The sequence below is a fragment of the Pristis pectinata genome, chromosome 5 (genome assembly GCF_009764475.1).
Source record: "Pristis pectinata isolate sPriPec2 chromosome 5, sPriPec2.1.pri, whole genome shotgun sequence".
NCBI classification, from domain to species: domain Eukaryota; kingdom Metazoa; phylum Chordata; class Chondrichthyes; order Rhinopristiformes; family Pristidae; genus Pristis; species Pristis pectinata.
Window position 1 is genome coordinate 25871520 of NC_067409.1, and position 27540 is coordinate 25899059.

At 40.4% G+C, this 27540-nt stretch overlaps 1 protein-coding gene and 1 long non-coding RNA gene across 4 annotated transcripts in view; one reads left to right on the top strand and one right to left on the bottom strand.

Annotated features, from left to right (window-relative positions):
• The window catches only part of LOC127570530 (enhancer of polycomb homolog 1-like), a 156788-nt gene extending 152641 nt beyond the window's left edge, over window positions 1–4147 (top strand). The window contains exon 15 of one of the 3 annotated variants that reach the window (XR_007956366.1): window positions 2436–4124. Coding sequence is in view for 2 of the 3 variants with exons in the window: in XM_052016185.1 (XP_051872145.1) it covers window positions 2436–2508 (73 nt within the window). In the remaining variant the exon portion in view is untranslated. Of the gene's footprint in view, window positions 1–2435 lie in introns of all 3 variants that reach the window. The other 2 variants (XM_052016185.1, XM_052016184.1) reach the window with 2 other exon arrangements.
• Window positions 1–27540, bottom strand: part of LOC127570531 (uncharacterized) — a 63659-nt gene that overhangs the window by 2071 nt on the left and 34048 nt on the right. The gene's annotated exons all lie outside the window — the stretch shown is intronic.

Below are 27540 nucleotides of genomic sequence, written 5' to 3' on the forward strand. Positions count from 1 at the left end.
TAGATTAATCCATCTTTTTACTTAAATAAAGAAAACTAAGTGTCTATACCAAGATGGAGCACAAAATGGAAATTTTTCCCAGAAAGACTTGGAAAGAATAACTGTCTCCACCTTGTATATGTTTTCTTGTATTCCCTCATTAATAATGAAACAAATACATAGCATAGTTAAATTATGTAATAAAAATGTTAAGTGAAAGCAGAAAGGATGGAAGATGTCTGGGACGCTTATGCTGAGGCTCAGTTCATATCCAAATCAATAGACCAGTGACTAGTTAGGGTTGGTGTTATATAATCAAGTTGTTTAGGTTGAGCAATGGAGACTGCAGACAAAGCTTTTCCTAAATTAGCCTGTTGGGATTTTTTCCCACAATGGGGTGGAGGTCAGTGGAACAGTGGTCTTTCCGACAATCGTGCATATTTTTGCTTGGTGGCAATCAGAATGTAATGAAATCCTGTTATGTTTAGTATTTCAACATAATTCATTTATTGATGGTTCAGCGAGATTTTAAATTTGGTGTTTATTGGTCAGTTCTTTAGCTAAGGCATTATGAACACTTTGGAAGATCTATGATAAATGGTTTCCTAACAATATTAGTATTGACAGCATACAACAGCAACACTAAAGTAGATCTTAAATACTTTGTGATGCATCATTATGCATTTCATTACACAAGAACTAGGATTAGGAGCCAGAGTGGGCCATCTGGCCCTTTAAGCATGTTTTGCCGGTCATCAAGATCTTGCTAATCTGCCTCAAAGCTGTTTTCTTGCACAATCTCCATATCCCTGATTTCCCTTGATCTGGAATCTGTTGAAATGTTGAATTAATTCGGTTACTGAGGCTTCACAGCCCTCCCAAGATTGCAAAGGATTCACCGCCCTCCGAATGAACAAATTTCTCCTCTTAATCCTAAATGAGCTACCCCATATTCTGAGATTGACCCCTGATTCTAGATTCCTCAGCCTAGAAAAACATCTTCTCTGCATCCACCCTGTCAAACTCTCTAGGAATTCTGTATGTTTCAAGGAGATTGTCATATTCTTCCAAACTCCAGAGAACACACACATAGTGCAGTTGCTCATGTGCAATCCCACCATCACAGGTGTCAGTCTGTCTTGTCTTCAATTAACAAGGAAGAGTTTCATGAAATTAGTGCAGTTCTGTTGGTTTCTTCATTACTGGGATCAGTTTACATTTAAATATTTAAGTCCAAGTTTTCATGATCTAGTGTTGTTAGTAAGAACATGGTGTAGTAACCAGCTACACTTCAAGTTAACTAGGAGATAAAAATCCATCTGTCAGTCACGGTCAGCTATTGTCTTTGAGAAGTCCCAAAAAAGGCTCTCTGGAGGAATCTGGAGCAAAAAGACAAACTGCTGGAGGAATTCAGTGGGTCAAGCAGCATCTATGGGGTAAAAGGAATTGTTGACGCTTCAGGTCACATCAACAATTACTCCCTATCTCCCCTCCACCACCCCCCCCAAAGCCAAAAATGCTGCTAGATGCACTGAATTCCTTTAGCAGTTTACTTTTTTGCTCCAGATTCTAGCATCTACAAATACTTGTGTCACCCTCGGGGGGGGTGGGGGGGAGCAATTGCATTGGAAAAATTTCCAATGTGTATAGCCATAGTGGTTATAAGATTTACATCAACAGACCTTATTGTACAAATATTGCAGACCTTTACACTTAATTCTCAGTTGAAATTGTAAAGCAAAATATGGTTGGGAAAAGCCCTGTGTGTAGAGGATATGTGTCTTGAATGGATTCTATATTAGGATAACGGATCATTCAACCATTGGGTCCAAGTTTGTCGAGCAAATCCAGTGCAGCACATTTTTAGATTACAGTGCTTCCGTGTTATTAAATTTAAGTGAGCTCATATCCTTAGTTGTGTTTTTTATAGAAGCTTGAAAGCCTCATTTAGGTTTATTCCTTCAAATCGTGTTTCATCTGTCTTTAGATTACCAGTTCAGTTTTGTTAATCTAGTTATCTCTGGAGAGGAACTATAAATGGATAGAAGAACATCCGAAGCACATGCAATAAGTCAGTTGATGTTCGACTTACTTGGTACTAAAGTAGTGGACAATGTTACATGAAAAATTAGGGGAAGATGTTGTAAATCATTGACATGAATACGTTGTGGATCTGAAGGTTCATTTGCAAACATAATAATGTCTGGCCAGTAGAGTCATGAAGGAGTTTGAATGGAAATTAAGGACTCTCCAAAATCTTGTTTTGGTGCATATAAGAGATTGGGACAAATGGACATTTTTAAATGAATTATTGCTAGCAATCTCAACTCAAACATTGCATGAAAACTTGGGTTTTTGTAGAGGTCTGTTCAATCCATTTTTGCTGTTAAGAATTTTAGTTTGTAAACAAATTGATTATAGAGCAGTGACTAACGATGTGTATCTCTCTCCTCCAGGGAAAACCATGACACAGAAAAGCCAGCACTAAACAGTATAGCAGACAATACAGTGGCAATGGAAGTAACGTAGTGTCCACAAAGAAAGCTGCAGCCTTGGGAACTCATTTAAGTGCTATGCATCAATAGCGTTTGTGAATGCAAGGGATGGCAGAATGCAGCACATTGCGTTTCCATGGCAGCTCTGGGGACTTGATGGCATTGCACATCTCATGCTTTTTTGTTACTGTTGTTAATAGGAATTGACATCTGTAAATTATGATACAGCAATTATCTGTACAGTACTACATATTTGTAATACACTTGTATATATGTTACTTGAATACTGAACTGTTCATTCGTGATGCTTTGCACTTGAAAGAAAAAACAAAATTGCAACCAGTAAGAGTGTGAGATGTGAGAGATCTATAGAGATGAAGTGTCATCACATCATGTGCATGGTGCGGAACCTGCTGTTTTATCTATTTATTGTGCTGTGTTTACAGTTTTGTACACTGTACCTTCATTGGTTCCTGTGCTGTAGTAAATGTGTTAGGTAGCTGTGGACTCCTTGGTATTTTGTAAATGGTGAACATACTTGGTTCCCCTCTGGGTCCCTGAGTTTCTGTGTATCATGTAAAAATGGTGACATACATACAGATTTGAAAATTAAGGCATCGGTTTGTAAATGGGGATGGAACTACTTCTTGGAGACATAGGGATCTTCCACTTATTTGTTCTAACGCAAGTAACAAGCTGGAAATGAAGTCACACTTTTTTCAGAAGCAGAGAAGCTTCTGCAAAATTATTTTAGCACTAATTATTTTCTATGCTGCTTAGATTTTTTGCTCATTTGAGTTTAAATGAATTGAACCTCCTTCAAACAAATCTGAGCTGTATCAGAGTTTCCCTTGCTTTTTCATATTTCATTCATCATTTTATTTTTGTATCTGTTCAAGTTGTAAATTTCTTGTTGATTTTGTGCTCCTGTACACAGACTTCATTCTTCACTTGTTCACGTCAAAAAAAGAGAAGAAACAAAAAGGAGATAAGGGAGATGAATGCAGTAGTTGCTGTACGTGTATCATCATTCCAGTTTCTGAAACAGCCAGCTTTTACTTTCAGATTCTTGTGAAGGCTGTAAGGCCAGAACCACGATATCGGGTGCCTTCCTTTGGAAATAATAGACCTCTCTTCTGTGAAGAGATTGGTACTTAACAGACTACTACTAGTGCTTTGTCAGTACCTGAGTCTGAATGCCCAGTCCAATGGCATATTTATCCTCAAGGTTTTTAATCCCACCTGGAATTGTGACACAACTCTCACAAAATAAACCCAGGGCATTACATGTTGACCAACAGCTGTGTTTTTTTTTAAATTTTGTATCGTGTGTTGGAGTTATTTTTCTTGCTACATTAGAAAGAAAAGTAATTTGTGTATTTACAGTATTTTGTAATTGAAGCATTATGAAATGTGAGCTCTCACCATTTTACCATGCTGGTAAGTTAGATTTAAAAAAAAATCTGGGGGGAAATTATGTGGCTGGTAATGCATTGAGGAGGTAACTTATTGGACCACTTCATAAATAACTTAAGTTTATAGCATACATCTTTTTCAAGACCTAATGCTTATATTGAAAAAAAGTAAATTGATCCTTGTTGAATTTCAGTAATTACTTTGTTCTGCTTATTTTCATTTTACTACTTTATTGAATTGCACAATTAGATCATTGGAAAATAATTGCCTCTTAGTCATTACTTTGTTTGACTAGTGTAGTAATGACAACATTGTTCTTCAAATGTGAAGCAAATGCTTACCAATAAGATATTGCTATCTTTGAGGATTCAAAGCCTAGACACGTTCCCTTTTCAGAAAGTTGTGCCATCGTGCTTCCATCTTGGCATGGTAACCTTTGCAAATACATCTTTAATTTTACTTGCCCAAAAGAAATAGTTCTAATTGTATGGTAAAAATGTCTTCAGCACTTCTTCACAATTGGTGGTTCTAAAAATAATTTTTGAAATAAGCTTTTTAAACAATTTGCTCCATTATTAACATCAGCGAGACCAAGGATAGACTAGGCAACCGCTTAGCCGAACACCTGTACTGTGCTGCAATGGCCTTCTTGAGCTCCTATTTGCATGCCATTTCAACCCTGCTTCCCAATCCCACAATGACCTCTCTATTGCTCTGCCTTCTCACTGATAGGGTGAGGCCAAACACAAACTAGAAGAACACTACCTCGTATTCCGCTTGGGTTGGTCTACAACCCAATGGTATGAACATTGAATTTTCTAGTTTCAGGTAACCTGTGTTCCTTTCTCCTTCTGATTCATCCAAGTTCTGCCACCCCCAGCATACCATTATCTCCCTTCCCACCCCCAGTTTCTTTCCCCTCCCCCATCTGGTTCTACCTGCCCATCACCCCTCCCTTACCTGGTTCCATTTATCAGAGTCCAGAATCTGCAGTCCTTGTCTCCATATCACTCTCCAGCTTCCCTTCTCTCTCCCCCCCCCCCCCCCCCATCCTGCTGCATCTGCCCATTATCCACCACCTCATCTGGTTCCACCTATTGCCTGCCAGCTCCTGCCTCACCCCTCCCCCTAACCTCTATATTGGCTATCTCACCTCTACACTCTCAGCCCTGATGAAGGGTCTTGACCTGTAATGATGACTATTCTGCTATCTCCATAGATGCTGTCTGACCTGCTGAATTCCTCCAGCAGTTTGAGTTTTGCTCCAGATTTCAACATCTTCAGTCTCTTGTGCTTCTATCTTTATTTTAAAATTATTATTTGCTGTGTTGGTTCTTCAGATTGGGGCTTTCCCAAAAGGAGCAAAGCTAATCAGATATTCATCAGCAGGTAATTGATACCAGCTCTACTAACATTTCCTTGGATTATTATTAGATCGTGCCTTGCATTCATTATTCAAGATACTGATCGATTTTGGTTTCCAACATTGCTCAACTTTGAAAGGTGTGAGATACTTTCCAGTATATTCAACCAACTCTTTAAATAATCACAGCCACATTTACATTCTCCTCTAAGTGTATAAATTGCTTCTAATTGAATATATTTTTCAACAAATTATTTGCAGGAGTGTGAATTTTACTTCAAACCAGTATAAAAATTAATCTATAATGAGAAATTGAACCTAATCAGTAAAATTACATGTTTTAATCATAAAGCAAGGCAATAGCTGGATTAAAATCCATACATATTTCTCAATTATCATTGAAAGATGCAGCACAAGAAGGGACAATTTGGCCCATTATGCCTCTCCTGTTTTTAAGATGATATTCAAAAGACCCATTCCTTTGATTAATAGCCATTCACTTTTGCCCTTTTTAATTCATCAAAATTTTTTTCAGTTAGTGAATCTGACTACACCATCCTTTCAGACATTACAGCTAACTACCTGAAAAAGACTAGCTTCTTGTCAACTCTAGTTATTTGCTGATTCCTTTTAAAATTGGAATCCTCTGGTTACTGATGCTTCTACAACTGGGGACTATTTCTCATTTATCAAAACCCTTCAAGATTTTGAATGCATAACATGTCCTAAGAAAATCAACTCCCAGCTCCTCTAGTCTTTCCACAAAAATATTTCATCACTGATATTATTCCACTCAATCTCCAATGCATTTTTGCAAAAGCCTTTACTTTTCTGGCCACAGAGCTGCAACTAGGGCCTAATCAGTGTTCTGTATGGAATTTAGCACAACTTTCTCACATTGGTATTATTTCTATAAAGCCAAGTCTAATGTGTACTTTCAAGTTATCCTGACACCTTTAAAGAAAATTCTTCATGTGATGTACTCGGGCATCTAAGGTTCTCTGCCTCCAGGATTGTACCATTTTAGTTTATCTTGTGCTGCATATCGAAGTATATAAATTTCATCTGCCACTTTCCTGTTTTCTAACTATTATCTAACCTCCAGAAGGTGTTGATGTATGGAGGGTCTTGGGATCCAAGTCCATAGCTCCCTGAAAGTGGCTGCACAAGTTGATGGAGTGGCAAATAAGGCATATGGCATGCTTGCTTAGTCAAGGCATTGAGTTCAAGAGTTAAGAAGTTATGTTGCAGCTTTATAAAACTCTAGTTAGGCTACATCTGGAGTATTGCATTCAATTCAATTCTGGTCACCCCATTATAGGAATGTTGTGGAGGCAGAAGAGATTTACCAGGATGCTGTCTGGATTAGAAAGCATGTGCTATAGGGAGAGGTTGGACAAACTTGGGTTGTTTTCTCTGGAGCAGCAGAGATCTGAGCGGAGGTTTACTAGATTGACAGGCAGAAATAGCTGGTATCTTTTTCCCAGGGTTGTAATGTCTAATGCTAGAGGCATGTATTTAAAGTAGGAGGGGATAAGTTCAGAGGAGATGTGTGGAGCAAGGTTTTTTTTCCGCAGTGAAAGTGGTGGGTGCCTGGAATGTGCTGTCGGGTGGTAGTGGATGCAAATATGATAGAGGCGTTTAGGAGGTTCTTAAGCACATGAATGTGCAGAGAATAGAGGGATATGGGCCTTGTGTAGGCAGAAGGGATTAGTTTAGACACTTAATTAGTAGTTAGTTCAGCACAACATCGTAGGCTTGAAGGGCCTGTTCCTGTGCTGTACTGTCCTATGTTCTATTTTCTAGATCTAATTCATTTCATCTTAGAAGGACTCCCTTTGCCATTTAACATGTTTGAATCTAATCCATCTGGGCTGCATCCTTTCTCCACTCTGAAATTAGTTCTACTCATTATTTTTATATTTGTCCTTTTCTGCAATAATCTAAACTTAATATGGTGATCTCACTAAAGCAAGCATTTTTCTACTTCATTTCCCCAGAACCACATCCCAGCATTTTCTTGTTGGACTGGGAACCTACTGATTTAAAGTTATTTTGTATACATTTCGGGAATTACTCTCCCCTCCTTGCTCTGCCATTATTATCCCAATCTGTGTTGTTAATTGTGGTCTCTCGTTATCATTGCAGAAATAATAAATTGGAAATAACTAATGTTTGGTATCCTGCAGTATATACCCAGCAATGACTAGCAGCTCCTCTTGATTCTAATCAAGTCAATGACATCAAGCAGGCTTTTCCTGCCATTGACTATACTGGAAATATTGATCAGTACAGTTGCACCACCCCTCCCTTTCTATCTTTCCAAAGTGCACTGTGACCAGAAAAAAGTGTAAATACCTCTTGTTTCAACCACTCTCTTACCACAACATAATTTATTTACATGGATTCTAAAATCTGCTTTAGAACTGACCTTTGTACTCGTGCTATTTATCGCTTACAACCCTCTGTTCCTTGAAATTCCCTAATGCTTCATTGCCTTCCCTTGCCTCATTTTCCCTTCAGTATTTTAATAACTGAACCCACTATGAATTTCAAGCCATGAGTTACTCCATCACATATACCTAATACTTTCTATCACTATAATTATCATCTATAAATTCCTCACCAGCTCTTGAAACATTGGGATCTTGAACATTTCATGTCTACATTGATTCTAACATGCAGTATGATTATTTCTATTACTCATCCTTGCTCAATCCAAAAAAAATGCTGCATTTATGCAGTGATAATCCTTCATTCTGGAGCAGGGAATCCCAAGATTCATGCTTCAAGTTCATGATAATTTAATTTTGTAACCACTTCATTAGGAAACTTGCTCTGTCCCTCTAGTGTACAGTCATTTGGCCAGTTATCCTGTGTGGCTTTTGGACTTTGTACTGAAAATTGACCTGTAGCATTTTTCTAAAGGATTTCTGCACTGCCTGCTTTTGCCTATCCTGCTGAATGACTGCCCATTAACTCCCATGAATACTATAGTTAGAGGTGAGCTCTTGGGATGCGTGCTCCACAAATTTCTCATCTTCTCAAATTCCCTGTAATGACTTTAGCCACTCCTCAGACTTGGAAGCCTTGAGAATCTTAATAAGTGCAGACAATGTCATTCAGAATTATCCAGGAATTTGCCACATGGTACAATTACAGTCAAGTTCAGTATTCCTTTATTACTCTGTCAATTATGTGTGTATGCCGGGTTTTCAATTTGTTGCAGTTCATATCTTTTTTTGATGGTTTCCTCTGCCTAGTAAACATTAAACCGTTGAATCTGATGAAATATTCATCAATTGCTATTGTCCCTGTAAAGATGTGAGTTTTCAGCTCTGGGGTATGAATGGCAGGAAGTTTTAGCAAGACAGCTGACGTTAGGACACTTCTTGCCCAGCCAGTGTATGACAGCACGGTATATATTGCTTTTCATGCTTCGTATGAGTAAATTAATTAGGCCCCTCAGTCCCTCAAGCTTGCTCATCATTTAGTAAGGTCATGCTTTAAAAACTCCAAGGTGCATCATGGGAACATGCAGCACAAAATACTGACTGCTATTCTAACAATGTTTCTTAAATTAAATGTTTGCATTTAATATTGATGGAAGAACTGTGGCCTAAGAAGCAGAATAAAGAGCTGCAATTGAATGAGATCTGTCCCAGGCTGCCGTAGGAGGCAAGGGAAGAGATTGCTGGGATTCTGCTGAGGTTTTTTTAAATCTTAGCTGGCCACAAGTGAGGTACCAGATGACTGGAGACAGCAAACATGATCCACTTTTAAAGCAGGACAGCAGAGAAATGCCCAGTGATTACGGACCTGTGAACCTAAGGTCAGTAGTGGGAGAGGGGTGGGAATTGAGGGGCAGGAACTGATCTGAGATGGCCAGCATAGTTGTGTCAAAGGCAGATCCTGTCTGACCAATCTGAATAAATTCTCTGAAAAGATAGTGTATTGATTAGGGTAGTGCAATAGGTGTGATTTACATGGACTTCATTAAAGCCTTTGACAAGGGAGACTGATCTGAAAGGTTATTGCCCATGGGATCCAGGGCAGGTTAGTAAATTGGATCCAAAATTGGCTTGGCAATAGGAGACATGGTGATGGTCGAGTTTTTGTGTTGGATGCCTATGACTAGCGATACTCCACAGGGATCGGTCTGGGACCCCTTGCTGTTTTGATACATGAATGATGTGGATGTAGGAGGTATGATCAATAAGTTTGCAGATGATGCATATTGCTGGAGTAGTTGATAGTGTGGCGGGTAGTCTTAGACTACAAGGTGATATCGCTGTGTTGGTGGAGTGGGCTGAGAAATGGCAGGTAGAGTTTAATCTAGATTAATGTGTGGTGATGCAATTTGAGAATAATGAGGCTAGGACGTACACCATAATGGTAGGGTCCTAGTGAGTACTGAGGAACAGAGGGATCTTGGTGTACAAGTCCAAGGATCCTTGAAGGTGGCAGTGCTAGCAGATAACAGGGTTAAGAAGGTATACGGGATACTGGTTCTTCATTAGTTGGTGCATTAAATGCAAGAGTAAGAAGGTTAGTTTCCAACTTTATAAAGCATTGGTCAGACTGTAGCTGGAGTACTGCATGCCATTCTAGTCAACACACTAGGAAAGATGTTAGTGCTGGAGTGGGTGCAGAGGAGATTTACCTGGATGTTGCCTAGGACAGAGCGTTCCAGTTATGTGGAGAAGCTAGTCCAGATGAAGTGTCTTGACCCAAAACATCAATTGTCCATTTCCCTCCATAGATACTCTCAGACCCGCTGGGTTCCTCCAGCAGTTTTTTTGAATGAAGAGAAGTTAGTTCTGTTTTCCCTGGAGTGGAGGGGGTTACACAGGGATGTGATTGAGGTATATAAAACTATAAGGGGTATAGGATAGACTGCAGAAAACATTTCCCCATATCAGAGACAGATAAAACTAGAGGACATAGATTTAGGTAAGAGACTTGGAGGGGATCTGAGGGACCTTTTTCACACAGAGAGTGGTGAGTACCTGGAATATAATGCTTGAGAGTGTCATGGAAGCAGATTCATTGACAATGGTTAAGAAATCTCTAGACAAGAACTTGAATCACATCGTCATGGAAGCTGTGAGCCAAGTGCTGGAAGATAGGATTGGTACAGGTGGATCCCCATTGGTTGCCATGGATGTGGTGGGCTGAATGGCCTGTTTCCCTGCTATATGAAGTGCTTGGTTCCTACCGGCCCTCTGAAGATGTCTGGAATTACATTTGTGTAAAGAGACTCCTGGGCAAATTTAATGCCTCGTGATATGGTGACCATTGGAAATCCCTTGGGGCTGTTGAAATAAAAGTTCAATGCAATAAATCAATACCTCTTCATACTTTAGATCAAGATGAAAGTCATCTGTGATACTGAACTCTGTTCTACTTCTCTAGTACTGAATGATTTTGGTAAGTAGTTTTACTGGATAAATGATAAGTTAACTGGTGAAAGGCATGGAGCCAATTGCTTGTGTGCCATGGAAATATAACCCATGAGTCGGTTATTATCCTTAATACTTTGGAAGGAGGATATCTAGATTCTAACTAATCACAGATTTTAAGACGTTGAATGTCCACTTTAAAGGACTGTTTTTGAAAGATGGCATGAATGCTTAATCCAGTGAAGGGATTTGAAGATTGCAAAAATGTTTCTGTGCAAATGGGGAGCTCACAAAATATTTGTGATTTATGTTACTGCCTTCAACAAATAAGTATGTCCCACTGTAATGACAAAAAAAAATCAACAGAACTGAAAGAGTCAAATGCGTTTTAAGAAGTGAATTCTAGTCTGTCAAATGAGATATAGCCATACCTGGTCTGCTTTTTCAGGTGGATGTAAAAATCACATGATGCTATTACCAAAGAGCTGATAAGGTTTTACTTTGTTATGGCCCATGTTTATCCCTTAACTAAAGTGTTACCTGATCATTAGCCCATTACTGTTTTGTGGCAGCTCTTTGTGAAAAGTGACTTTTTTCCCCCAATACTGCTGTGAGTGCATTTCAAAAGTAATTCCATGATTGCAAAGTGATTTGGATCATCCTGAAACTGTGTAAGGCACTATAATAAATACAATTCTTTGAGGAGGCAATGCTGATACAGCAGTGAAGAAATGCATGGAGGTACATGATGTCGAATGGAGAAGATAGATATTTATTAGTCACATGTATATTGAAACACAGTGAAATGCGTCTTTTTGCATTACTGAGAATGTGCTGGGGGCAGCCCACAAGTGTCACCACTATTCCGGCACCAACATAGCACGCCCACAGCTCCTAACCTGTAAGTCTTTGGAATGTGGGAGGAAACCAGAGCACCCTGAGGAAACCCACACAGACATGGGGAGAACGTACAAACTCCTTACAGACAGCAGCGGAATTGAACCCAGGTCGCTGGCGCTGTAATAGCGTTACGCTAACTGCTTGCCAAGGTTAAAAGTTGGCATGCTGAGGAATGTTGAGGCCATGGAGGGATTTTGTACAAGAAAATTAGAATCTTAAATTTGATACATTTTGGGGGTGGGCAAGCAATGTAGATTAATTAGTACAGAAGTGATGGTTTATCAGGATTGGGTGGTGTGAAGGCACAGTAATTAGCACTGCTGCTGCACGGCTTCAGGGCCCCAGGTTTGATCCCGACCTCGGGTCCTATCTGTGTGGAGTGTGCAAGTTCTTCCCATGATCACAGGTGTTTCCTCTGGGTACTCCATTTTACCTCTCACATCCCAATGGTGAGCTGGTAGGTTAATTAACTACTATAAGTTAGTGTAGGTTAATGGCAAAAAGAATCAAAGAGGAGTTTGTGGGCATATGAAAGAAGATGAGCTGCAGGGCTACAGGAGAATAAGGGGGAGGGGTTGGAAAGGAGTCGTACAGCACGGAAACAGGCCATTCTACCTAGCTCATTCATGCTGACCAAGATGCCCATTAAAGCTAGTCCAATTTGACCCATATCCCTCTAAATCTTTCCTATCCATATACCTGTCCAAATGTCTTTTAAATATTGTTACTGTACCCCCCTCAACCACTTCCTCTGGCACCTTGTTCCATAGAAGACTGATGGGATTGTTCTTTTGGATCCAAGGAGCCAAATGGTGGCTTCCTGTATTGTAATCAGTAATTATGAAAGATGCACTGCAGGTTACAAAGACATCATAGTTTTAAGTGAGGTGAAATTTAGCTCATCTGAGGGTGAAGAAAGAGAGGCTGGCCAGATGAGCAATGGCTTGGTCAAGCCTAGTTGAGATTTGTGACACTGGATGGGCTACGGCAAAGATCACATTTGTGATGGAGCATCATGCATGAAAGCAAGCTCGACTAAAATTGGAGTGTGATCCTAGAGGGGTATTGATTCAGGGTTGAGGGTGTGGTCAGTTTGTTTATATTGAATCATATTTGGTCATGCATTTTATCTCAAAGAATGGAATCTCCTACATTCTCAGATTATGAGAACCCCAATTTGCTCCAGGAACTGCTCTCATAATCTGTCAAGTGAGGATCCATAGAAATCACTCAGTGTTAATGTAAAAGCCAGGAATATGGAAGATTGGTGGGTGAATTGATAAAATCTAAAAGGGAAATACATAACATTGCTATAGGAACTTGTCTTCTGTTGCTTATGCTACAAATACTACACATAGCCACCTTTATCCTAAATCTCTAAATATCTTGGGTTGACAAATGCCTATATCTGTCTCAGATTTGAAATAAATAGAAAATAGAACACTACAGTACAGAAACAGGCCCTTCAGCCCATGTTGTCCCAAATTAATTAAACTTGTAATTAGATGTGTAACTAAACTAATCCCTTCTGCCTACACAGTGTCTATATACCTCCATTCTTTGCACATACATGAACTTTTTAAATATCTCTATTGCATGTGCCGCCACTACAACCCCTGGTAGCATGTTCCAGGCAACCACCACTCTTTTTAAAAAAAAACTTCCCCTCTCACCTCAAATGCATGTCCTCTAGTATCAGACATTTCAATTCTTTAAAACTATTGCTCCAGCTTCAATTTCTGTTTCTAAAAGATAGATCAAAATCTCTGCTACCCTTTGAGGATTTTCACTCCTGAACAGCTGAATGCTTATAATTAGAGTGTCCCTCCCACTTATAGATCCCTAACGAGGATAAAGTTTCTTTCTTTCTTCTATCATTTCACCTGTCTGATCTTTAAAAACCCAAATCAAATCATCCTTTAACACTCGCAATTCTAGGGAACACAAACCTAAATCTGTGCAACCTCTGCTTGTAACTTAACCTTCAAGTCAAGGTAATATTCCATTAAATGGGACTAGCTTAGATGGGCATCTTGGTCAGCATGGATGAGTTGGGCCAAAGGGCCTATTTCTGCACTGTATTACTCTGACTCTAAATCTATATTGCTATCTCCAAAACCAATAAGTCCTTTCTATTGCATGGTACTCACTGCTCGCAGTCTCCCAGCTTTGTTCTAGCTGGGGCTTTTTGCACCTATAGTATAACTACAATCCTTATGTATTTAATCCTCTGGATGTAAAGGCCAGTATTCTATTAGTCTTTTTAAATTACTTTCTATGTCTGTCCATGTTATTTTAATGATCTATTCACATGGACTTCAATCTTGTGTTTCTAGTTTTTCAATATTTAGAAATAATTCTATTTGAACCAAAGGAATATATTGAAGCCCATTTGTAATATCTTATCTAACAATTCTTCCATGGCTGCTTATAAGGTCTCCTATCTTTATGATCCCAGCAAACTTAGATATATGGCTTTCTATCTCATCAGTCAAGTCATTGTTACTTGTGACCCTAACACAGATGCTAGTAAGGCACCAGTAATCACATCTTGTCAACTTGAGCACTTCCCCATCAACTAGGCAGGACAGTGGGAAACACAGGGTAAAGTTCCTAATTCAGCCAATAATTTTCCTTCAATTCCACGAGCTTTAACTTAAGCAAGTCTCTTAAATCCACGATAATATTCACAGATGTTTTCCTGTCCACTACTTCCTGTCAAGCTCTTAGCTTACAAACATAAACTACTGAATCGATGTTGGATTGAGGGAGATTTCAAGGCAACCAAATTACTAAAGTACTGTGTAAGAACTGAGCTAGAGTGCCATTTTTCCAAAAATTGTTTTTTTTCCCTGAAGCTCCCAATCAAAATTATTTGCCCATCATCAGCTGCCAGATTAAACTGAGCCAACAATATGGTTTGGTTTTTCAAACACCTTTTGAAAAAAGAATCGAAATTGCATTCCTTGATGTATTTAAGAGTGATAGCTACTTGCTGTTGCATTAAAGCAGATGGAAGTGGTTTTATCACAAACAAAATTGGTAATTTTAGTTCGTGTTGGGTCACCACCTGTGAGTAACCCAATTTCAAGTAACTCACTGGGTTGCGTTAAACTCACTGTTTAAACTCCCTTTAAACTCACTGGAGCCCTGGTTCCTGTGTCCCCTGGAAAATTTATTATAATAGTGTGTAATAGCTCAAGGAGAATTAAAAATGATTTGGGGAATTAATAGGAATAACATCCAATAGCCTGACAAATCAAGCTGGCACCAATGAACTGCTAAGTGCAGAATTATCAGAATTTTACTGTATTAGGGTTCTGTAGTCAGTTTCTTTAGTGTGTTTACTGTGTTTATTACTTCTACTTTCAAACTTTTGCTTATTTGACCAAAAGAACAATCCTAATTTTAGAGCCTCCCTGAAGGCTTACAATGGGAGCAGTTAGCTATTACTTCAATCAAAAAGCAAAACATAAAACTGCAGGTGCTGAGAGTCTGAAATAATAGAAGATTCTGGAAATCAGTAAAGTCAGGCAGCATCTGTGGAGAGAGAGAGGGAAGAGACTGCAGATGCTGGAATCTAGAGCAACAAACAAAATGCTGGAGGAACTCAGCAGGTCAGGCAGCGTCTGTGAAGGGAAATGGACAGTTGACACTTCAGGTTGAGACCCTTCAGCTGGATTGAAAGATAAAGGGGAGATGGCCAGTATAAAGAGGGGAGGGGATGGGGTGGAGCAAGAGCTGGCAAGCGATGGGTAGATCCAGGTGAGGACAGATGATAGGCGGGTGGAGAAGGGTTGAAATAGCAACAGAGGCTGGGAGGTGATGGGTGGAGGCACAAAGGGCTGCAGATGATGGAATCTGGTAAGAAAGGAAGGTGGAGCGTGGAACAAAATGAGGGAGGTGGGGAGGGCAGATGGGAACAGTAGGTGGAGGGGACCCAGTGGGAGAACTGCTCCCCCTCTGTCCCTTTTCTCTCTCCTCCTGATCTACCCAGTTCCTCCTCCACTCTACCGTCACCCGTGGACAAATGGAGTGGGTGGAGGAGTGGAAAGAAACAGGGTGTGACAGTAGAGTGGGGTAGGTGTAGGAGGAACTGGGTAGATCAGGAGAGAAAAAGGACAGAGGGGGAGCAGTTTACCAGAAACTGGAGAGTTCAATGTTCATGCCGTCGGGTTGCAGACTACCCAGGCAGAACATGAGGTGCATTTAGCCTCACCCTGGCAGTGGTGGTTGGGTCTGATGAAAGATCATCAACCTGAAATGTTAACTCCCTTTCTCTCTCCACAGATGCTTTCTGACACTAAGTATTTCCAGCACCATTTTATATTTCATTTATTACTTTATTCAACTGATCATAGAATCTTGATTTACACTGAACATACATTGTGTAAAGATTCTGTAACATTTTGAGTGAAGCACATTGAAGAAACCAGTGCAATCGAGCACAAATTCTACTGTAATATTTTCCTTTTATGAAATTAGGGTTTTAAAATTCTTCTAAAAAAAAATTTATCCTGAGTCATCCCATGTTGCTCAGCTGCTTACAGTAATGGTTGCTGTACCGGTTAATACCTAGCTGTGTGATGTAACTCTTTGGCAAGTGAGACAACCAGACATTAAGTGGCAGTAAAATAATCTGATATTTTTGTTTGTTTAAACCATCAGTATTTATAGATTGTCTCCCATTATGTTGAGTGGAGTTAATGTTTTAAAAATACCATTCAAAGTGAGTACTGATGTGTCAAATTATAGTTTTAAAATTCAGTATTCTGTCTTTAATGGATTTAAAGTGTTGGTTATAACTATATGTTGTTGACTGACAGACCCACCTGCTGGTGTTATATTTAATAAACCGACTTGGTTCAGTGGCACTTGAAATGAACCAGGACAAGTTTGCTGTAATTTTAATTCTTCTCAAAATTATTTTTTAGTGTAATGCTTGAGAAAGTACAAATAGAAAAATGCTTGTCTTTACATACTAAGCACACAGAAGCCGAAAAGAACATCACAGTCCTGGAGGTGATTTCTGTGAATCAAATAACTGTAGAGATAAGAGCAGTGAAATTAATCCCTGTGGATTTCATACATTGCACACTTCCCTACCTTTCCCTATTCAGGGGAGAGACCGTTGTAGGAGTGTGGTTTAGAGATGGTTTCCACAACAGCAGTGTCATAAGACACGGGGGGGGTGGAAGCGTCTATAAACAAAAAACTGCTGGAGGAACTCAGTGGGTTGAACAGCACCTGTAGATGCAACAGGATAATTGACGTTTTGGGTCAAGACCCTGCATCAGGACTGCTCCAGATTATAGCAGCTGCAGTCTCTTTCTTGTGTCTCCTGAGGGTCTATGAAGATGGGAAGCTTCACTGCCACCCTCAGAATGAATTAATGCAAGTTGTATGCTATGCTTGCAATTAAGAAAATTAGAAGTTCCATTGTTTTGAACATTCTCTGGATCCTAAATATTACTAACAACTGAAACCTCACATAGTGCTAGTGGCACACAGTAATAAAATGGTGGAACAGAGAAGTCTGAAGATTGTCTCAAAAAACTTCCTTGGAATTCAGAATAATAATTCATCTAAAGAGGCAGATGAACCTGTAAAGGCTTTCCCAATTTTGCCCTTTGCCTAGACCCATGGTAAGTTAATGTTGATTACGGTGGGGAAAGTGCTACTGCAGGCTAACTGAGAAGTTCAATAGCTGCATTTTTGTTTTGCCAGATTAGAATTCTACCTGGTCAGAATTATTCTGCAAACTCAGGCATTTTTCTGAGTGGCTGCCAATACCTGCGGAGACTGCTGAAGACTAAGGAAAAAAATCAGTCAAGGCTGCGGCTGGTAAAACTAACAGGCTGAAATAGAATGGTTTTGTAACTTCATCTCATTTCAAGTAGCCCCAGGACTGCCTAACAAAGGTCCCAACCAATGTAACTGCAGACAGTTTGGTCAGCACTGGAGTTACTGTAAATGCAACTTGAATCTGATTCACTTCAACATTGTTCACTGCCAATCCAATTCTCTCTGAAGTAAGATTGGGTAGTGGTACCCTTTGTTTAGATAGGTCGTGGCACCTATTGCACAGATAATTTTGGCTTCTCAGTGGTATATATAAAACATGTCAGTGAGCTCCTGAGTAGGGAAATAGTACTGGCTAATTGCATTTTCATTCAATTGAACAACAACTGAAAACTTGCACAGTATTACTCAGGACTGGCTGATGGCTTTTAGATGTATTTAATTGGGAAGGTATTAGTATGACAGTAAGGCTAACAATCTGTGTCAGTAATTCATATTACTTTATAATGACCAAATGTCTACAACATTCTGTCAGGATACAGTCTATATGGAAAATCCCAAGGGTGCCATTATTAATGGTGCGTGGCCTAACAAGTTTAACCTGAAATGCCTGTAGCTTAATGTTTTTTCTGAAGTAACAGGAAAGGAATTAAGATGTTGGTTTTGCTTCAGAAAAGAAACAAATGTTAGCAGTTTCCTTGCAGCTCTGTGTCATACAGTTCTTTGTTCTTAACATATATTTTACGTACCCTCTTGTTCATTAAGGCCAGAGATGCACCAGGGCTTATCAATGGAAGATTTGGCCGGCATTGAGGAGCCAACGTGAATGAAAAGGTGAGTAAATCATGTTGGAATGTTGGGTAAAGGGCAAGTCCATTTTTAGTGCTGCTCTGAACATTCTTCCCATCTAAGAAATAACAGAGTGCTCCAAAATAGGGCAAATATAATGCCTCAGTCTGTCCAAGGGCTATAAGGAAGGAATGTGCAAGACATATCCATAGTTCTTGAGGAAGTGATATGTTGTAATTACCAAGACACCAGTGAATACTACAGGGGTTTCCTCCTTCACCCCAAAGACATGCTGGTTGGTAGGTTAATTAGTTGCTGTTAATTGCCCATAGTGCGTAGGTGAATGGTAGAATTGGGGGTGGGAAGGGGAAACTGACGGAGAATGTGGGGAGAATAAAATGGGATTGATGCAGGGTTGCTTGATGATCAGCACGGACTCGATGTGCCAACGGATTCGTTTCTATGCGCTATGACCCTGTGACATTCTGAAACCAATGATATTTGTACAGGCTCAGGAGCAAGGTCCAGAACCACTGAAGGTCTTATGACTTGCAGCAGAAAGTATTCCATGAACAGAAAGATTAGAAGATCATTATCAGGCCAGTGAACCTTATCTCAGTTGTAGAGAAATTATTGGAGAAAATTCTAAGGGATATGATTTATGTACATTTGGAAAGGCAGGGGGTGATCTGGGAATAGTCGGCATGGCTTAGTGCAGGGGAAATCCTATCTCACTAATCTGAGCTTTTTGAGGAGACAACTAGGAAGATTCATGAAGGGGTGGGGGGGGGGGGCAATAGACGATTTTTTATAGTTGTATATATGGACTTTGGTAAGACATTTTACAAGGTCTTGCATGGTAGGCTGGTCCAGTAGATTAAGGCACATGGGATCCGAGGCAAGCTGGCTAATTGGATCCAAAATTGGCTTGGAGTTAGAAGGCAGAGGTTGTCAGTGGAAGGATGCTTTTCTGATTGGTAGTCTGTGACCAATGGTGTATCACAGAGATCGCTGCTGGGACCCTTGTTGTTTGTGATGTATATTAATGATTTGGATGTGAATGTAAAAGGAATGATTAGTAAGTCTGTGGAATGATTAGTAATTTTTGGTGTTGTGGATAGCAAGGAAGCTTGTCTAAGGCTACATCAGGAAGTAGATCAGATGGAAAATTGACCAAAGTGTTTGTAGATAGAATTTTATCCCAACAAGTATGAGGTAATGCATTTTGTGAAGTCAAATAGGAGTAGGACATATGCAGTAAATGACAGGGCCCTAAGGAATGCTGATGAACAGAAGGACTTGGGGGTTCAGGTCCACAGTTCCCTGAAAGTGGCAATGCAACTCAATAGGTCATGAAGGCATATGGCACGCTTGCCTTCATAGACCAGGGCAATAGAATATAAGAGTTGGAACTTATGTTGCAACTTTACAAAACACTGGTTAGCCACACTTGGAGTACTGTGGGCAGTTCTGTAATTGGACAATAAGCACTATAAACCAGGACAACTAATTTCTGCAAAGCACAAAACTTGCTGGAAATCTGAATTAAAAGCAGAATATGACAGGAATCAGCAGGTTGGGCAGCAGCTGAGGAGAGAGAAACAGACTTGCTGTTTCAGGTCAATGACCTTTCATCAAAACCATTAATCATGTGTTCCCCTCCACCAATTTTAACTTCTGGTGAGCCAGATCAACCTAGAAATTTTAAAAATGCTAGGATAAAGTAAAATGTTTACTCAGGATAGGCGACTGTACTTAAATGAGTGAGGTCACATATCTTGTGTCAGCCATGCCTGGTGTAAAGGGGAGGGGTTGGGTCCACTTTGGACCCAGCCCCTCTCTTCAGCACATCTGTGCTCTATAAATACTGGTGGGTTCAATGGTCTAGTGGCAGGTCAGGTGCGTCAGCACAGAATTGTTGTGTAAATTCAAGTATGATGCAGCCATCCCAGTTCAAGTAAAGAATGAGAATGGGGTTAAAAGTGAAAAGTAGTCTATTTTTGAGGTTGTCTACAAGCTGCCTCTAGCCATTCTGGCATGAACTAATATGGAGTGAAGATTTAGACCAGAGTAACGTGGCCCATGGTTTGCCAAGTTCATTTTGGATTACTTTAATCATTATCTGGATTGAGCTGCACTTACTTCTGCTTGCATACAGGCCTGTGACTTTAAGATAGCAAATGGTGAAAATACTTAACAGATCAGGCAGCATCCATGGAGAGAGAAAGAAATATAACATTTTAGGTCATTGACCTTTCATGAGAGTCTAGCAGTTGTAACAGTTGTATAATCTAATAATGCATTAACTTGGGTAGAGTTGTTTCACCTCTTAACTTCATAAAAATAGATGTGCTGTGTTTGTTCTCTGAAGATGTAAGGTACAAGATAGAGGATTAGGCATAAAATGAAAACTGACAACCCATTGATGTTTCATAAATTTTTAAACCTAGGATAATATCCTTAAGATGCTTCATAAATATTGTAGACAGGCTTTGAAATATGCATTTATGGCCTAGATTTAGCATCAGAAATACAATGTGGTTGTCAAAACTCTCAGTTACTGAAGTGGACAGCAATTTTCAGCGCCCATGCATGGGCAGTTACACACAAATCAGGAGAAGTCAGTAGGTGCCTTGCTCCTCCAGAAGTTTAACTGCATTTGTATCTCAGAAAAAGTCTGTGTGTACTGAATGTGTGTGAGGCAAGGAAGGGTAGACCTGGTGCCCAATGGGGGAGAGAGATGCGCCTTCAGCTATTCTCTGGTGGTTGTGTTTTACCATGACAATTTTTTTTCTTAGAGCTGAAAGAGGATAACTTCCATTTTCTGAAATCAGAATAGATGAATCAACGCTCAGGTCCTGAATTTATACCTTACCCTAGCCAGCTCCAGACTGGTAGCTCTTGTTCCACCCCCTTCCTCCACCTTTCATACTCGCTATCTCCCCTCCACCTTTCAGTACAGATGAGGGGCCTCGAACCAAAATATTGACTGTCCATTTCTCTCCATAGATGCTGCCTGACCCGCTGAGTTCCTCCAGCATTTTGTGTTGCTCCAGATTCCAGAATCTGTAGTCTCTTGGATTCCAGCTGGAACTGGAGACACAAAGAGCTCTGGAACAATTATTCCCCCTCCCACATTTAATTGGATAGAGTTTCCCTTGGTTCTGATGGACTGAGAACCTGCAAGGTCACTGGGGAATGGTTCCACCCATACAGTAATGGGAGTTGTTATTGATATTCCTCAGTTTGAAATTTTATTGGATGAAATGGTTAGGGGAATAGAAGAGTCAAATATTCTCTTGAAACAAGTTTCAAGCCATGCAGATTTAGTGAGGAAAAAATGTAGGTGATGACAGGATCCAACAGAAAGATTGTGAGAGATCCATTCCACACACTGAGACAGCATTAAATGCAGTGATAAAAGTGACTGTGACAATATATTTCTATGCTATCAATTCATTCAAAACGGACAATCATAGTGCAGTCCACATATGCATATGTTGGTTGACTGTTGCCCCTTTTGGGGAGCAGATCGTTCGTTCACCTTGCCGTGGAGTATATCATGTTGCTGACCTCTCCAAAGTACAGGGTCCAATTGATTGTGCCCACATTGTACCAAGTGCTCCTACAGTAAACACTATATCTGTGCCACACGTGGTCAGATGTGATGCCCTGTAGATCATTGCAAATGGAAGTTTCCACATTACATTTGTCAAACCCCAAGAGTTGTGAAATTAGTTCCCACAGGGAAGCCTTGCACAGCTTAGTGCTTTGAGGCGTTAGTTCTTTATCTGGCTTCCAAGTCATGTGGCCTTTTTTCAGTGGAAAGAACTCCAGTGCTGCATTGCGTTGATATGAAATAGGTAGGATAAATCTATTGTAAACAGTATTGGCTGTTTCCTAGCAATAAAGATTTTAATCTGCACAGCTTTACTCCTGAGTAACTGGGCAACTCTTTTCTTTAATTATGAGATTAATATTGCCTGCACCTGATCCAAGAAACAGGAAAAGCTTCCTCCTGGATAAATGCCACCAAGCTCTGCTATTAATGCCTTTCAACAATTTGACAAGTTTTTAGTGTCCCTTTCAAACAATTACTTTTGGCTGTTGAAATTTTATACATAAAAGATACTGATTTCAAACTCTGATGTAGGTGTTATAATGGAAACCTTTCCAAAAACAAATTTATCTTAAAAGCACTCTGCCTACCTAAACCAATGACCTATTCTAATTCTCACTGTCCATTTGCAACTCAGTGAACTGGAGTCATTTTTAAGACTCCCCAACTGAAGAGTGCTTTTACTGAAGTGAGAATTTACTGAAGGGACACCGATAGTTTTCCAGTAAAGCAGAGATTACAATGACTCTGACAATTACCTTCATTTGCCCCTGTGGTGACTAGTTGTGTTGTCAGGAAGCATTATGATAGTTTGTAGATATTTGATCAAGCAGCAGCCTGTTACCATCACCCAAACTATATTTTCCATCGCTATTTTTCTTTAACTATTTACTTGAGTCCATTTCACAAACTGTAATTCAGATATTGCTGTTGCCGGAACACACATCTCCTTTTTCTCTTTTGGTAAAGTTGCCACAAAGATTTAACGTTCTGTTTATAGTTGTCAAAAAAAAACCTGATGGAAACAAAACTCTCACAGAACAAGCCTCAGAATTATTGACTCTTAAAGGTTGACCTTTAACCATCCTCTGAAACTTCCCAGCTCATGAAACATGGAAGTCTGGAATTAAAATAGATTACTCTCTCACAAGCAGCAATTTATTTATCTGATCCCCTCGTGGATACCAATGTTCTCTCAGCACAGCAGATCCATGTTCATAAATCCACAATGAATCAGGATTCTCTGAGGGATGTCAGGCACATGACCTACTAAATTAGTGAATTAATACATTTAAGGTTCTTGGTGATATAACCACACACTCATGTTAGGCTGCTCCAGAATGATAAATATGTCCAGTGACTTACACTGTCCACAGGCAAGATGGGCTCTCTTTTGTTTCTTTGTTACATTCACAGGATAGGGACAGTGCTGGCAAAGCCAGCATTTTCTGCCCATCTCTAATTGCCCTTGAACAAAGTAGCTTGCTGGGCAATTAAATGTTAACCACTATGCTGTGTGTCTGATGTCACACATAGGCCCAGAGTGGATGTTAATGAATCAAGTGGATTGTTATCGCAATCTGATGGCTTCATAGTTACTTTTACTGGTATAAGATTTTTATTCTAGATTAATTAACCTCCCCCCAACTCCCCCACTCCCCAGCTATCAAGGTAGAACTTCAGCACGCGTCACCAGATGTTTAGTTCAGAGCTCCAAGTACTAGACCTGTAAATTAACTATGTTACCTCAGCATCTAACAACAATCACACCTAGTCAACTTCCAGCATCCGGGGCGCTCTTCTTGTGTTTAACTGAAGGAAACAACTTTTATTCCTCAAAGGGAGATTTTGCTGCAGTTGTCTGCTCTATGCTTCATAGTGTTCACAGGATCACAAAACAAGGGAGCAGAAGTAGGCCATTCGGCCCATCAAGTCTGCTCCAAGGAAAAGGGGAAAAAGAAATGAGAAATCGGGGGGGGGGGGGGGGGGCGCAAAAAGAAAACAAGAAAAAAAACACTATTCTAACCCCAATTTCCGGCCTTATTCCCATATCCCTTGATACCCTGACTATTTAGCTATCTATCTATCTCTTCCTTAAACGCCTCCAATGATCTGGCCTCCACTGCTGTATGTGGCAAGGAATTCCACAAATTCACCACCCTCTGGCTAAAGAAACTTCTGCTCATCTCTATTTTAAACCTGTACCCTCTAATTCTAAGATTGTGCCCTCTGGTCCTGGACTCACCCATCAAGGGAAACAGCTTGACCACATCTACTCTGTCCAGTCCTTTCAACATTTTTAATGTCTCTATGAGGTCCCCTCTGATTCTTCTGTACTCCAGTGAGTACAGTCCAAGAACCGACAAATGCTCATCATACGTAAGCCCTTTCATTCCGGGAATCATCCTCGTAAATCTCCTCTGAACCCTCGCCAACATCAGCACATCCTTCCTAAGATATGGGGCCCAAAACTCTGCACGGTATTCCAAATGAGGCCTCACTAGTACCCCGTAAAGCCTCACCAACACTTCCTTACTTTTATAAACTATACCCCTCGCAATGAATGCCAACATAGCCTTCGCTTTCTTTACCATCGATCCGACTTGGTGGTTAACCTTTAAGGTATCCTGCACGAGTACCCCCAAGTCCCTTTGTACTTCTGTACTTTGAATTTTCTCTCCTTCTAGATAATAATCTGCCTGTTTAGTTCTGTTTCTAAAGTGTACAACTGCACATTTCTCAACATTGAATCTCATCTGCCATTTCCTTGCCCATTCTCCTAAACTATCTAGGTCTCTCTGCAACCTTCCTGTCTCCTCAATACTCCCTACTCCTCCACCTATCTTGGTGTCATCCGCAAACTTAGCCACAAAACTATTTACTCCATCATCCAAATCGTTAATGTACAAGGTAAAAAGAAGCGGCCCCAACACCGACCCCTGCGGAACACTGGTAGCCAACCAGAACAGGATCCTTTTATTCCCACCCTTGCTAACATCATCTGAGAGACCAGTGTTTCCCAGAGGAGGAGAAAGAGGATCAGGCATGTCATCAGGATAGCCAGAATGCTCAAGACCACTTCTCATGGACCATTTCTGTCATGCTCAAGATACCAACATTTTCACAATCCTTCCCTTCATCCTTAACCAAGACCTTCTGATTACTTTGCTTTGGTCCATCTTGTCTTCACTTCCTTCACTCCACTCCAAATATAAACATCCCAAATCTAAAGCAAAGAACTACTCATTTATCAAACAACTCCATTGCACAGAAATCCGATAGTTATACACAAATCAACCGTGTGGACCCCGAGGGCCTGTCTTCTGTCCTTCTCTATCTACACTAGTGCTTGTACAAAATGTTTGCTAGTATTCATAGCTTGAAAGATGAAAAGATCTCTTCATCTTTCATTTGTTCATTGCCTAGTTTAATGGCAACAGGAAGGTGGAAGAGGCAAGAACCCCTCCCACCCCAGTCATTCTCCCCTCTCCCGTCAGGCAGAAGGTACGAAAGCCTGAGAGTACAAACCACCAGACTTGAGAACAGCTTCTATCCCACTGTTATCAGACTCTTGAACGGACCTCTCATATGCTAAAAGATGACGTTTTGAACCCTCCCAATCTACCTCATTGTGGCCCTTGCACTTTGTCTGCCTGCACTGCACTTTTTGTGCAACTGCAACACTTTATTCTGCATTCTGTTTTCTTTTTACTACCTCAATGTAATTATGTATGGCATGATCTGTCTGGATGGCATGCAAAGCAAAAGCTTTTCACTGTATCTTGGTACACGTGACAATAATAAACCAATGCAGGAGTCCATAAAGTAGGTTTGGTTTCATACTAACCAGTGGAAAGAAAGCTTCTCCCCCCCACTCTGTACAGCTAATTGCTATGGCAACATTTGCAGTTTTAGAATTTATTCTTGCTGTTCCAATTTTTAATTAGGACTTCTTTTGGTTCCTTGCAATGTTTATTTTTAAAAGTTTTTATTGTCCCTTGTGATAGGATGAGCAAAGCATATCCCCACTAACTGTACACATGAAAACATATGTCAGCAGTCGCACTGACCTTGCAGTGACCAACGAGAAGCAACTCCACTTTCTGTAGGTTGGTAGGGTGCGAGTTTGCACAGGTTTCCCATCTGGGGTACCTATGCAAGCAAATCACAAAGATATGACACCTCCCTCGACTGTTGTGTTAATGGTTTACAACTCGTTAGTTTACACTACACTATCAGCCCAAAGATAAGACCAGTATCTGATACAACAGTCAGTATAATCTGAGTTTTCACCTCCTTCCTCACTGAATCCTTTGACAAGTGCTCAAATGCTATCACACTGATTAGAATCATGGTTTTTGGAGTATGGAAGCTCATTGGGTTTGCGCTGGTTTACTGCAAAAGCTCAGCAGTCCATTCCAGTGAAGTGTTCTTTCCCCATAATCCTAAAACTTTTACTCCCTTGAGTATCTATCCAATTCCTTTTGAAGGAGCAGAGCTCCCATCACCCTTTCAAGTAATGAATTCTGATTAGGAAGACTCTGAAAATGAAGCTGCCCTTGCCTGCATGCAGCAAGACCTACACAACATTCAGGCATGAGTTGATAAGTGGCAAGTAACATTCACATCATAGAAGCTCCAGACTATGAACACCTTCTCTAAAGGAGTATGAAAAATGGAAGAATTTAGCTACCTAGCCTTGATGTTGAACATTATTGCCAAGTACCTCACTATCAACTTCCTACAGGTCACCATCGACCAGAAATTCAACTGGGCTAGGTACATAATACTGCAGTTCTAGGAGCAGATTGGATCCTGGGTATCATAGAGTTATAGAGCAATACAGCATTGGGTACAGGTTGTTCAGCCCAACCAGTCCATGCTGACCACGGTGCCCACCCAGCTAGTCCCAACTTCCTGCATTCGGCCCATATCCCTCTAAGCCCTGCCCCTCATGTACCTATCCAAGTGCTTCTTAAATGATACTATTGTACCTGCCTCAGCCACTTCCTCTGGCAGCTCATTCCATATACTCACCACCCTCTGCTTGGAAAAGTTGCCCCTCAGGTCCATTTTAAATCTTTCCCCTCTCACCCTAAACCTACGCCCCCTTGTTTTGGACTCCCCTACCCTGGGGAACACACTGTTACCATCCACCTTATCTATGCCTCTCATAATTTTAAACATTTCTATAAGGTGATCTCTCATTCTCCTACATTCCAAGGAATAAAGACCTATATCTCAAGCTCTCTAGTCCTGGCAACATCCTCGTAAATCTTTCCTGCACTCTTTCCAGTTTAACTACATCTGTCCTATAACAGGGTGACCAAAACTGCACACAGTACCCCAAATGTGGCCTCACCAACAACATACACAACTGCAACATAATATCCCAACTCCTATACTCAGTGCCCTGACTGATGAAGGCCAACATGCTAAATGCCCTTTTCACCACCCTGTCTACCTGTCACACTGCTTTCAGTAAAGTATGCACTTGTTCTCCTAGGGTCCCTCTGTTCCATTACACTCCCTGGTGCCCTACCATTCATAGTATAAGTCTTACTCTGGTTTGACTTTCCAAATGCATCACCTCACACTTATCTGTATTGAAATCCATTTGCCACTCCTCGGCCCACTTCCCGAACTGATGAAGATCCCCCCATAATCTACGATAACCTTCTTCACTATCAACAAAGCCTCCTAATTTCGTGTCATCCGCAAACTTACTGATCAAGCCTTGTGCATTCACATCCAAATCATTTATATAAGTAATGA